The sequence below is a fragment of the Chiloscyllium punctatum genome, chromosome 9 (assembly GCF_047496795.1).
Source record: "Chiloscyllium punctatum isolate Juve2018m chromosome 9, sChiPun1.3, whole genome shotgun sequence".
NCBI classification, from domain to species: domain Eukaryota; kingdom Metazoa; phylum Chordata; class Chondrichthyes; order Orectolobiformes; family Hemiscylliidae; genus Chiloscyllium; species Chiloscyllium punctatum.
In genome coordinates this window covers 5,534,855-5,547,040 of record NC_092747.1, presented here as the reverse complement: position 1 = coordinate 5,547,040, position 12,186 = coordinate 5,534,855, and the positions used below count along the sequence as shown (strand labels likewise).

The following is a 12,186-nucleotide window of genomic DNA, read 5'->3' as shown; positions in this document are numbered from 1 at the left end:
TCAGCAGGTCTGGCAGCATCTGTCTGAAGAAAGTTTTGAGACCAGTGACTCTTCATTAGGGACTTTGTTTCTCCAGCAGTTTCTGGTTAGGTTCCATCAGGGCCTTAAATTATCTCTTGACCCTTTGTACGACACCTGGTTGAACATCTTTTGTAAATCCAGGTCTGCTACGTCTACTTGTTCCCCCTCATCTATCTCTCAGGAATCGTCCTGATGAAGAGTTTATGCCCAAAAAGGTCGACTCTCCTGCTCCCCGGATGCTGCCTGACCTGCTGTGCTTTTCCAGCACCCCACTCTCTCGACTCTGACTCTCCAGCATCTGCAGTCCTCCCTTTCTCCTCCCTGTCTGAGTCTGGATTGGAATCCTACCTTGTTAAGGTCCTCACGTCGATCTTGTAGGTGGTTGTGAATTTCATATCTTCCACCATACTCAGTATAGCCTGCAATCAGGAACAGAAACAATCCAGATTAATAAACGAGAACATCAGAAAGGCAGTTGACCACACAGCACACACTCAGGACAAGCCTGAAGACTCCCCGTGGTAGCTGAGATGAGGAAACTGTGAGGAGTGCCCTGGATTAGTGAGTGGAGAGATTGTGGGAATAACACTCATGTCAGGGAGTGGAGGTCAGCGCATAGATTACATACAGTGACCAGTTTTGGAGCCCTTAGCTAATGAATGATACACTGGTGTTGGAAGCAGTCCAGAGAAGGCTGGGTTTTGTTTCAAAGGCAGTAGAGTATAAAAGTAAGGAGGGCTTGTTAAAACTGTTCAAGGGACTAGTCAGACCACAGCAGGAATACTGGGAACAGTTTTGGCTTCCTCATCAATTTTTTAAGATTCCCTACTGTGTGGAAACAGGCCCTTCGGCCCAACCAGTCCACACCGACCCTCCGAAGAGTAACCCACCCAGACCCATTCCCCTCTGACTAATGCACCTAACACTATGGGCAATTTAGAATGGCCAATCCACCTGACCTGCATATTTTTGGACTGTGAGAGGAAACCCTCGCAGACACGGGGAGAATGTGCAAACTTCACACAGACAGTCGCCAAAGGCTGGAATCGAACCGGGGACCCGGGTGCTATGAGGCAGCAGTGCTAACCACTGAGCCACCGTGCCGCCATTTAAAGAAAGAGAAACTGGCATTGGAGGCAATCCAGAGAAAATTCACACAGGTCAGGTGTGTGTGTGTGCACACGTGTGAGAGTGAGCCTGTATGTGTATGTGTGTATGCGCGTGTGTGAGAGTGAGATTGTGTGTGTGAGAGAGAGAGTTACAGTAGGTGTGTGTGAGAGAATTACAGTGTGTGTGTGTGTGTGAGTGAGAGTGACAGTATATGTGTGAGAAAGAGAGTTACAGTGTGTGTGTGAGAGAGTTACAGTGTGTGTGAGAGTTACAGTGTGCGTGTGTGTGAGTTACAGTGTGTGTGAGAGAGAGTTACAGTATGTGTGTGTGAGTGTGTGTGTGAGAGTTACAGTATTTGTGTGTGAGAGAGAGTTACAGTATGTGTGTGTGTGAGTGTGTGTGTGTGAGAGTTACAGTATTTGTGTGTAAGAGAGTTACGGTGTGTGTGTGAGAGGGAGTTACAGTATGTGTGTTTATTACAGAGTTACAGTATGTGTGTGTGTGAGAGAGTTACAGTGTGTGTGTGAGAGAGAATTACAGTTTGTGTGCAAGAGGTTACAGTGTGTGTGAGGGAGTTACAGTGTGTGTGTGAGAGAGAGGGTTATAGTGTGTATGTGAGAGAGAGTTACAGTGTGTGTGCGAGAGAGAGTTACAGTGTGTGTGTGAGATTACAGTGTGTGTGTGAGAGTTACAGTATGTGTGTGTGAGAGAGTTACAGTATGTGTGTGTGAGGGAGAGAGTTATGGTGTGTGTGTGAGAGAGAGTTACAGTGTGTGTGAGAGTTACAGTATGTGTGTGTGAGAGAGAGTTACAGTATGTGTGTGTGAGAGAGTGTTACAATATGAGTGTGTGAGAGAGTTACAGTATGTGTGTGGTGTGTGAGAGAGTTACAGTATGTGTGTGGTGTGTGAGAGAGAGAGTTAGGATGTGTGTGTGTGAGAGAGGGAGTTGCAGTATGTGTGTGTGAGAGAGTTAAGGTGTGTGTGTGAGAGAGAGTTAGGATGTGTGTGTGAGAGCGAGTTGCAGTATGTGTGTGAGAGTTAAGGTGCGTGTCTGAGAGATAGTTACAGTGTGTGTGTGAGAGAGAGTTACTGTGTGTGTGTGTGTGTGTGTGAGAGAGAGAGAGTTAGTGTGTGTGTGTGAGAGAGTGTTAGTTTGTGTGTGTGGGAGAGAGTTACACTGTGTGTGAGTTACAGTGTGTGTGAGAGAGAGTTACAGTGTGAGTGTGTGTGAGAGAGTTATAATATGTGTGTGTGAGAGAGATTTACAGTATGTGTGTGTGAGAGAGAGTTACAGTATGTGTGTGAGAGTTTAATGTATGCATGTGTGAGAGAGAGTTACAGTATGTGTGTGTGAGAGTTACAGTGTGTGTTCGTGTGAGGGAGAGTTACAGTGTGTGTGTGTGTGTGTGTGACAGTATATATGTGTGAGAGAGTGTTACAGTCTGTGTGTGAGAGAGAGAGTTACAGAATCTGTGTGAGTCAGAGAGTTATAACATGTGTGTGTGAGAGAGAGTTACAGTATGTGTGTGTGAGAGAACGAGTTAAATTATGTGTGTGTGAGAGAGAGAGTTACAATATGTGTGTGTGAGTGAGAGAGTCAGTATTTGTGTGTGAGAGTTACGGTGTGTGTGTGAGAGGGAGTTACAGTATGTGTGTGAGTGAGAGAGTGACATTATTTGTGTGTAAGAGAGTTACGGTGTGTGTGTGAGAGGGAGTTACAGTATGTGTGTTTATGACAGAGTTACAGTATATGTGTGTGTGAGAGAGTTACAGTGTGTGTGAGAGAGAGAGTTCAAGTGTGTGTGTGAGAGAGAATTACAGTTTGTGTGCAAGAGGTTACAGTGTGTGTGTGAGGGAGTTACAGTATGTGTGTGAGAGAGTTACAGTGTGTGTGTGAGAGAGAGGGTTATAGTGTGTGTGTGAGAGAGAGAGTTACAGTGTGTGTGCGAGAGAGAGTTACAGTGTGTGTGTGAGATTACAGTGTGTGTGTGAGAGTTACAGTATGTGTGTGTGAGAGAGTTACAGTATGTGTGTGTGTGGGAGAGAGAGTTACAGTATGTGAGTGTGAGTGAGTTATAGTATGTGTGTGAGAGAGAGAGAGTTATGGTGTGTGTGTGAGAGAGAGTTACAGTGTGTGTGTGAGAGTTACAGTGTGTGTGTGTGAGAGAGAGAGTCACAGTGTGTGTGTGTGAGAGAGAGTTACAGTATGTGAGAGAGTTACAGTGTGTGTGTGTGAAGGAGCTACAGTTTGTGTGTGAGAGTTACAGTATGTGTGTGTGTGAGAGAGAGTAATAGTATGTGTGTGTGAGAGAGTGTTACAAATTGAGTGTGTGAGAGAGTTACAGTATGTGTGTGGTGTGTGAGAGAGAGAGTTAGGATGTGTGTGAGAGAGAGAGTTAGGATGTGTGTGTGAGAGCGAGTTGCAGTATGTGTGTGTGAGAGAGAGAGTTAGGATGTGTGTGTGAGAGCGAGTTGCAGTATGTGTGTGTGAGAGTTAAGGTGCGTGTGTGAGAGATAGTTACAGTGTGTGTGTGAGAGAGAGTGTGTGTGTGTGTGAGAGAGAGAGTTACAGTATGTGTGTATGAGAGAGAGTTACAGTATGCGTGTGTGAGAGAGTTACTGTGTGTGAGTGAGAGTGACAGTATGTGTGTGAGAGAGAGTTACAGTATGTGTGTATGAGAGAGAGTTAGTGTGTGTGTGTGAGAGAGTGTTAGTTTGTGTGTGTGGGAGAGAGTTACACTGTGTGTGAGTTACAGTGTGTGTGTGAGAGAGAGTTACAGTGTGAGTGTGTGAGTGAGAGAGTTATAATATGTGTGTGTGAGAGAGAGTTACAGTATGTGTGTGTGAGAGAGAGAGTTACAGTATGTGTGTGAGAGTTTAATGTATGCATGTGTGAGAGAGAGTTACAGTATGTGTGTGTGAGAGTTACAGTGTGTGTGCGTGTGAGGGAGAGTTACAGTGTGTGTGTGTGTGTGTGTGTGTGTGACAGTATATATGTGTGAGAGAGTGTTACAGTCTGTGTGTGAGAGAGAGAGTTACAGAATCTGTGTGAGTCAGAGAGTTATAACATGTGTGTGTGAGAGAGAGTTACAGTATGTGTGTGTGAGAGAACGAGTTAAATTATGTGTGTGTGAGAGAGAGAGTTACAGTATGTGTGTGTGAGTGAGAGAGTGACAGTATATGTGTGTGTGAGAGAGTTACAGTATGAGTGTATGAAAGAGAGTTACAGTGTGTGTGTTTATGACAGAGTTACAGTATGTGTGTGTGTGAGAGAGTTACAGTGTGTGTGAGAGAGAGAGTTCAAGTGTGTGTGTGAGAGAGAATTACAGTTTGTGTGCAAGAGGTTACAGTGTGTGTGTGAGGGAGTTACAGTGTGTGTGTGTGAGAGAGGGTTACAGTGTGTGTGCGAGAGAGAGTTACAGTGTGTGTGTGTGAGAGTTACAGTATGTGTGTGTGAGTGAGAGAGTCAGTATTTGTGTGTGAGAGTTACGGTGTGTGTGTGAGAGGGAGTTACAGTATGTGTGTGAGTGAGAGAGTGACATTATTTGTGTGTAAGAGAGTTACGGTGTGTGTGTGAGAGGGAGTTACAGTATGTGTGTTTATGACAGAGTTACAGTATATGTGTGTGTGAGAGAGTTACAGTGTGTGTGAGAGAGAGAGTTCAAGTGTGTGTGTGAGAGAGAATTACAGTTTGTGTGCAAGAGGTTACAGTGTGTGTGTGAGGGAGTTACAGTGTGTGTGTGAGAGAGTTACAGTGTGTGTGTGAGAGAGAGGGTTATAGTGTGTGTGTGAGAGAGAGAGTTACAGTGTGTGTGCGAGAGAGAGTTACAGTGTGTGTGTGAGATTACAGTGTGTGTGTGAGAGTTACAGTATGTGTGTGTGAGAGAGTTACAGTATGTGTGTGTGTGCGAGAGAGAGTTACAGTATGTGAGTGTGAGTGAGTTACAGTATGTGTGTGAGAGAGAGAGAGTTATGGTGTGTGTGTGAGAGAGAGTTACAGTGTGTGTGTGAGAGTTACAGTGTGTGTGTGTGAGAGAGAGAGTCACAGTGTGTGTGTGTGAGAGAGAGTTACAGTATGTGAGAGAGTTACAGTGTGTGTGTGTGAAGGAGCTACAGTTTGTGTGTGAGAGTTACAGTATGTGTGTGTGTGAGAGAGAGTAACAGTATGTGTGTGTGAGAGAGTGTTACAAATTGAGTGTGTGAGAGAGTTACAGTATGTGTGTGGTGTGTGAGAGAGAGAGTTAGGATGTGTGTGAGAGAGAGAGTTAGGATGTGTGTGTGAGAGCGAGTTGCAGTATGTGTGTGTGAGAGTTAAGGTGCGTGTGTGAGAGATAGTTACAGTGTGTGTGTGAGAGAGAGTGTGTGTGTGTGTGAGAGAGAGAGTTACAGTATGTGTGTATGAGAGAGAGTTACAGTATGTGTGTGTGAGAGAGTTACAGTGTGTGAGTGAGAGTGACAGTATGTGTGTGAGAGAGAGTTACAGTATGTGTGTATGAGAGAGAGTTAGTGTGTGTGTGTGAGAGAGTGTTAGTTTGTGTGTGTGGGAGAGAGTTACACTGTGTGTGAGTTACAGTGTGTGTGTGAGAGAGAGTTACAGTGTGAGTGTGTGAGTGAGAGAGTTATAATATGTGTGTGTGAGAGAGAGTTACAGTATGTGTGTGTGAGAGAGAGAGTTACAGTATGTGTGTGAGAGTTTAATGTATGCATGTGTGAGAGAGAGTTACAGTATGTGTGTGTGAGAGAATGAGTTGAATTATGTGTGTGTGAAAGAGAGAGTTACAATATGTGTGTGTGTGAGAGACAGTCACAGGGTGTGTGTGTGTGTGAGTCACAGGGTGTGTGTGAGTGAGAGTCACAGGGTGTGTGTGAGTGAGAGTTACAGTATGTGTGTGAGTGAAAGTGACAGTACATATGTGTGAGAGAGAGTTACAGTATGTGTGTGTGAGAGAGTCACAGGGTGTGTGTGAGTGAGAGAGTGACAGTATATGTGTGTGTGAGAGAGTTACAGTATGTGTGTATGAGAGAGAGTTACAGTGTGTGTGAGCGAGTTACATTATGTGAGAGAGAGTTACACTGTGTGTGTGAGTTACAGTATGTGTGTGAGAGAGAGTTACAGTGTGTGTGTTTGTGAGAGCAAGTTACTGTGTGTGAGAGAGTTCCATTATGTGTGTGTGTGAGTTACAGTACGTGTATGAGAGAGAGTTACGGTGTGTGTGAGAGTTACAGTGTGTGTGTGTGAGAGAGAGTTATAATATGTGTGTGTGAGAGAGATTTACAGTATGTGTGTGTGAGAGAGAGTTACAGTATGTGTGTGAGAGTTTAATGTATGCATGTGTGAGAGAGAGTTACAGTATGTGTGTGTGAGAGTTACAGTGTGTGTTCGTGTGAGAGAGAGTTACAGTGTGAGTGTGTGAGTGAGAGAGTTATAATATGTGTGTGTGAGAGAGAGTTATAATATGTGTGTGTGAGAGAGATTTACAGTATGTGTGTGTGAGAGAGAGTTACAGTATGTGTGTGAGAGTTTAATGTATGCATGTGTGAGAGAGAGTTACAGTATGTGTGTGTGAGAGTTACAGTGTGTGTGCGTGTGAGAGAGAGTTACAGTATGTGTGTGTGAGAGAGTCACAGGGTGTGTGTGAGTGAGAGAGTGACAGTATATGTGTGTGTGAGAGAGTTACAGTATGTGTGTATGAGAGAGAGTTACAGTGTGTGTGAGCGAGTTACATTATGTGAGAGAGAGTTACACTGTGTGTGTGAGTTACAGTATGTGTGTGAGAGAGAGTTACAGTGTGTGTGTTTGTGAGAGCAAGATACTATGTGTGAGAGAGTTACAGTATGTGTGTGTGAGTTACAGTACATGTGTGAGAGAGAGTTACGGTGTGTGTGAGAGTTACAGTGTGTGTGTGTGAGAGAGAGTTACAGTGTGAGTGTGTGATTGAGAGAGTTATAATATGTGTGTGTGAGTTACCGTATGTGTGTGTGTGAGTTACAGAACGTGTGTGCGAGAGAGTTACAGTGTGTGTGAGAGAGAGAGTTACAGTGTGAGTATGTGTGAGAGAAAGAGTTAAATTAGGCGTGAGAGAGTTACAATATGTGTGTGTGAGAGAGTGTTACAGCATGTGTGTGTGTGAGAGAGTTACAGTAGGTGTGTGAGAGAGAGTTACAGTGTGTGAGCGAGACTTACGGTATGTGTGTGTGAAAGAGAGTTACAGTGTGTGTGTGTGAGAGAGATACAGTATGTGTGTGAAAGAGTTACAGTATGTGTGTGTGAGAGAGAGTTACTGTGTGTGTGTGTGAGAGAGAGAGTTACAGTATGTGTGTGTGAGAGTTACAGTAGGTATGTGTGAGAGTGACTTTCTGTGTGTGCGAGAGAGAGTTACAGTGTGTGTGTGTGAGAGAGATACAGTATGTGTGCGAGAGAGTTACAGTGTGTGTGTGAAAGAGTTACAGTATGTGTGTGTGAGAGAGAGTTACTGTGTGTGTGTGTGAGAGAGACAGTTACAGTATATGTGTGTGAGAGAGAGTTACAGTGTGTGTGTGTGTGTGTGTGAGAGAGAGAGAGTTACAGTATATATGTGTGTGAGAGTTACAGTGTGTGTGTGAGAGAGAGTTACAGAGCGTGTGTGTGTGAGAGAGAGAGAGAGATACAGTATATATGTGTGTGAGAGAGTTACAGTATGTGTGTGTGAGAGTTACAGTGTGTGTGTGAGAGTTACAGTATGTGTATGAGAGTTACTGTATGTGTGTGTGAGAGAGAGTTACAGTATGTGTGTGTGTGAGAGAAAGAGTTAAATTATGTGTGTGTGAGAGAGAGAGTTACAGTATGTGTGTGTGAGAGAGAGAGTTACGGTGTGTGCATGTGAGAGTTCCAGGGTGTGCATATGAGAGAGTTACATTATGTGTGTGTGAGAGAGAGTTACAGTGTGTGTGTGAGAGAGTTACAGAATGTGAGTGTGTGCGTTACAGTATGTGTGTGTGAGAGAGTTAGTGTGTGTGAGAGAGTTACAGTGTGTGAGTGAGAGTTACAGTGTGTGTGAGAGAGTTACAGTATGTGTGTGAGAGAGAGTTACAGTGTGTTTGTGAGAGTTACAGTATGTGTGTGAGAGAGAGTTACAGTGTGTGTGAGAGTTACTGTGTGTGTGAGAGTTACAGTATGTGTGTGTGTGAGTTACAATAGGTGTGTGTGAGAGAGAGTTAGTGTGTGTGTGAGAGAGTTACAGTATGTGTGTGAGAGTTTAAAGTATGCTTGCGTGAGAGAGAGTTACTGTTTGTGTGTGAGAGAGAGAGTTACACTCTGTGTGTGTGTGTGTGAGTTACAGTATTTGTGTGAGAGAGAGATACAGTGTGTGTGTTTGTGAGAGCAAGTTACTGTGTGTGAGACAGTTACAATATGCATGTGTGTGAGTTACAGAACGTGTGTGAGAGAGAGAGTTACTGTGTGTGTGAGAGTTACAGTGTGTGTGTGTGTGAGAGAGAGAGTTACAGTGTGAGTGTGTGAGTGAGAAAGTTACAATATGTGTATGTGAGAGAGAGTTTCAGTATGTGTGTGTGGAGAGAGTTACAATGTGTGTGTGAGAGAGAGAGAGTGTGTGTGAGAGTTACAGTGCGTGTGCGTGTGAGAGAGAGTTACAGTGTGTGTGTGAGAGTGTGACAGTATGTGTGTGTAAAAGAGAGTTACAGTGTGTGTGTGAGAGAGTTACAGTGTGTGTGTGTGTGAGAGAGATACAGTATGTGTCCGAGAGAGTTACAGTGTGTGTGTGTGAGAGAGTTACTGTGAGTGTGTGCGTGTGTGTGAGAGAGAGAGTTACAGTATGTGTGTGTGTGAGAGTTACATTAGGTGTGTGTGAGAGAGACTGTCTGTGTACGAGAGAGATTACAGTGTGTGTGTGAGAGTTACAGTAGGTATGTGTGAGAGAGACTTTCTGTGTGTGCGAGAGAGAGTTACAGTGTGTGTGTGTGAGAGAGAAAGAGTTAAATTATGTGTGTGTGAACGAGAGAGTTACAGTATGTGTGTGTGAGAGAGAGTTACAGTGTGTGTGTGTGTGTGAGAGAGAGAGAGAGTTACAGTATATATGTGTCTGAGAGAGTTACAGTGTGTGTGAGAGAGAGAGTTACAGTGTGTGTGTGTGTGTGTGAGAGAGAGAGAGAGAGAGAGAGATACAGTATATATGTGTGTGAGAGAGTTACAGTATGTGTGTGTGTGAGAGTTACAGTGTGTATGTGAGTTACAGTATGTGTATGAGAGTTACTGTATGTATGTGTGTGTGTGAGAGAGTTACAGAGTGTGTGTGTGAGAGCGTTACAGTATGTGTGTGTGTGAGAGAAAGAGTTAAATTATGTGTGTGTGAGAGAGAGAGTTACAGTACGTATGTGTAAGAAAGAGAGTTACGGTGTGTGCGTGTGAGAGTTCCAGTGTGTGCATGTGAGAGAGTTACATTATGTGTGTGTGAGAGAGAGTTACAGTGTGTGTGTGAGAGAGTTACAGAATGTGACTGTGTGAGTTACAGTGTGTGTGAGAGAGTTACAGTATGCGTGTGAGAGAGTTACAGTGTGTGTTTGTGAGAGTTACAGTATGTGTGTGAGAGAGAGTTACAGTGTATGTGAGAGTTACTGTGTGTGTGTGTGAGAGAGTTACAGTATGTGTGTGTGTGAGTTACAATAGGTGTGTGTGAGAGAGAGTTAGTGTGTGTGTGAGAGAGTTACAGTGTGAGTGTGTGAGAGAGAGTTACAGCATGTGTGTGTGTCAGAGAGAGTTACTGTGTGTGTGAGAGAGAGTTACAGTATGTGCGTGTGTGAGTGAAAGAGTTAAATTATGTGTGTGTAAAAGAGAGTTCCAATATGTGTGTGTGAGAGAGTTACAGTATGTGTGTGAGAGAGAGTTACAGTATGTGTGTGTGAGAGTTACAGTATGTGTGTGTGAGAGAGTTACAGTGTGTGTGTCAGTGAGAGTTACAGTAGGTGTCTGTGTGAGGGAGTTACAATATGTGTGTGTGTGTGAGAGAGTTACAGTGTGTGTGTCAGTGAGAGTTACAGTATGTGTCTGTGTGAGGGAGTTACAATATGTGTGTGTGTGTGAGAGAGTTACAGTGTATGTGTTTGAGAGAGTTAGTGTGTGTGATAGAGTGACTGTGTGTGTGTGTGTGAGAGAAAGTTACACTGTGTGTGTGAGAGAATTACAGTATGTGTGTTTGTGAGAGAGTTACATTTTGTGTGTGTGTGAGACAGAGTTAGTGTGTGTGTGTGAGAGTTACAGTATGTGTGTGAGAGAGAGAGCTACAGTGTGTGTGTGAGAGAGAGTTAGTATGTGTGTGTGAGAGAGAGAGTTACAGTATGAGTGTGTGAGTTACAGTATGTGTGTGAGAGAGAGTTACAGTGTGTGTTTGTGTGTGTGAGAGCAAGTTACTGTGTGTGTGTGAGAGAGTTACAGTATGTGTGTGTGAGAGAGAGTTACAGTGTGAGTGTGTGAGTGAGAGTTACAGTATGTGTGTATGAGAGTTACAGTATGTGTGTGTGTGAGAGAGAGAGTTACAGTGTGTGTGTGAGAGAAAGAGTTAAATAATGTGTGTGTGTGAGAGAGAATTACAATATGTGTGTGAGAGAGAGAGTTTCAGGATGTGTTTGTGTGAGAGAGAGAGTTACAGTATATGTGTGTGAGAGAGAGTTACTGTGTGTGTGTGAGAGAGAGTGTTACTGTGTGTGTGTGTGTGTGACATTATATATGTGGGTGAGAGAGTTACAGTGTGTGAGAGAGAGAGAGAGTTAGACTATAGACTATGTGTGTGTGAGAGAGAGAGAGTTACAGTGTGTGTGAGAGAGTTACCGTATGTGAGTGTGTGAGAGAGAGAGTTACAGTATGTGTGTATGTGAGAGAAAGAGTTAAATTATGTGTGTGAGAGAGAGAGAGTTACAGTATGTGTGTGTGAGAGTTACAGTATGTGTGTGAGAGTTACAGTGTGTGTGTGAGAGTTACAGTGTGTGTGTGAGAGTTACTGTATGTGTGTGAGAGAGAGTTACAGTGTGTGTTTGTGTGTGTGAGAGCAAGTTACTGTGTGTGTGTGAGAGAGTTACAGTATGTGTGTGTGAGAGAGAGTTACAGTGTGAGTGTGTGAGTGAGAGTTACAGTATGTGTGTATGAGAGTTACAGTATGTGTGTGTGAGAGAGAGTTACAGTGTGTGTGTGAGAGAGAAAGAGTTAAATAATGTGTGTGTGTGAGAGTTACAGTATGTGTGTATGAGAGTTACAGTATGTGTGTGTGAGAGAAAGAGTTAAATAATGTATGTGTGTGAGAGAGAATTACAATATGTGTGTGAGAGAGAGAGTTTCAGGATGTGTTTGTGTGAGAGAGAGAGTTACAGTATATGTGTGTGAGAGAGAGTTACTGTGTGTGTGAGAGAGAGAGTGTTACTGTGTGTGTGTGTGTGTGACAGTATATATGTGGGTGAGAGAGTTACAGTGTGTGAGAGAGATTAGATTAGATTAGATTAGATTAGATTACTTACAGTGTGGAAACAGGCCCTTCGGCCCAACAAGTCCACACCGCCCCGCCGAAGCGCAACCCACCCATACCCCTACATCTACATTTACCCCTTACCTAACACTATGGGCAATTTAGCATGGCCAATTCACCTGGCCTGCACATCTTTGGACTGTGGGAGGAAACCGGAGCACCCGGAGGAAACCCACGCAGACACGGGGAGAACGTGCAAACTCCACACAGTCAGTCGCCTGAGGCGGGAATTGAACCCGGGTCTCAGGCGCTGTGAGGCAGCAGTGCTAACCACTGTGCCACCGTGCCGCCCACACGGTGGGAGAGAGAGTTAGACTATAGACTATGTGTGTGTGAGAGAGAGAGAGTTACAGTGTGTGTGAGAGAGTTACCGTATGTGAGTGTGTGAGAGAGAGAGTTACAGTATGTGTGTATGTGAGAGAAAGAGTTAAATTATGTGTGTGAGAGAGAGAGTTACAGTATGTGTGTGTGAGAGTTACAGTATGTGTGTGAGAGTTACAGTGTGTGTGTGAGAGTTACAGTGTGTGTGTAAGAGTTACTGTATG

General features: G+C 44.0%; 1 protein-coding gene across 6 annotated transcripts in view; it reads right to left on the bottom strand.

Moving 5' to 3' along the window:
- Positions 1 to 12,186, bottom strand: part of pde2a (phosphodiesterase 2A) — a 404,089-nt gene that overhangs the window by 47,554 nt on the left and 344,349 nt on the right. For all 6 annotated transcript variants that reach the window (XM_072576762.1, XM_072576765.1, XM_072576764.1 and 3 more), the window contains one exon: positions 370 to 440. In XM_072576762.1, coding sequence (XP_072432863.1) covers positions 370 to 440 — 71 coding nt within the window. The remainder of the gene's footprint in view (positions 1 to 369; positions 441 to 12,186) is intronic.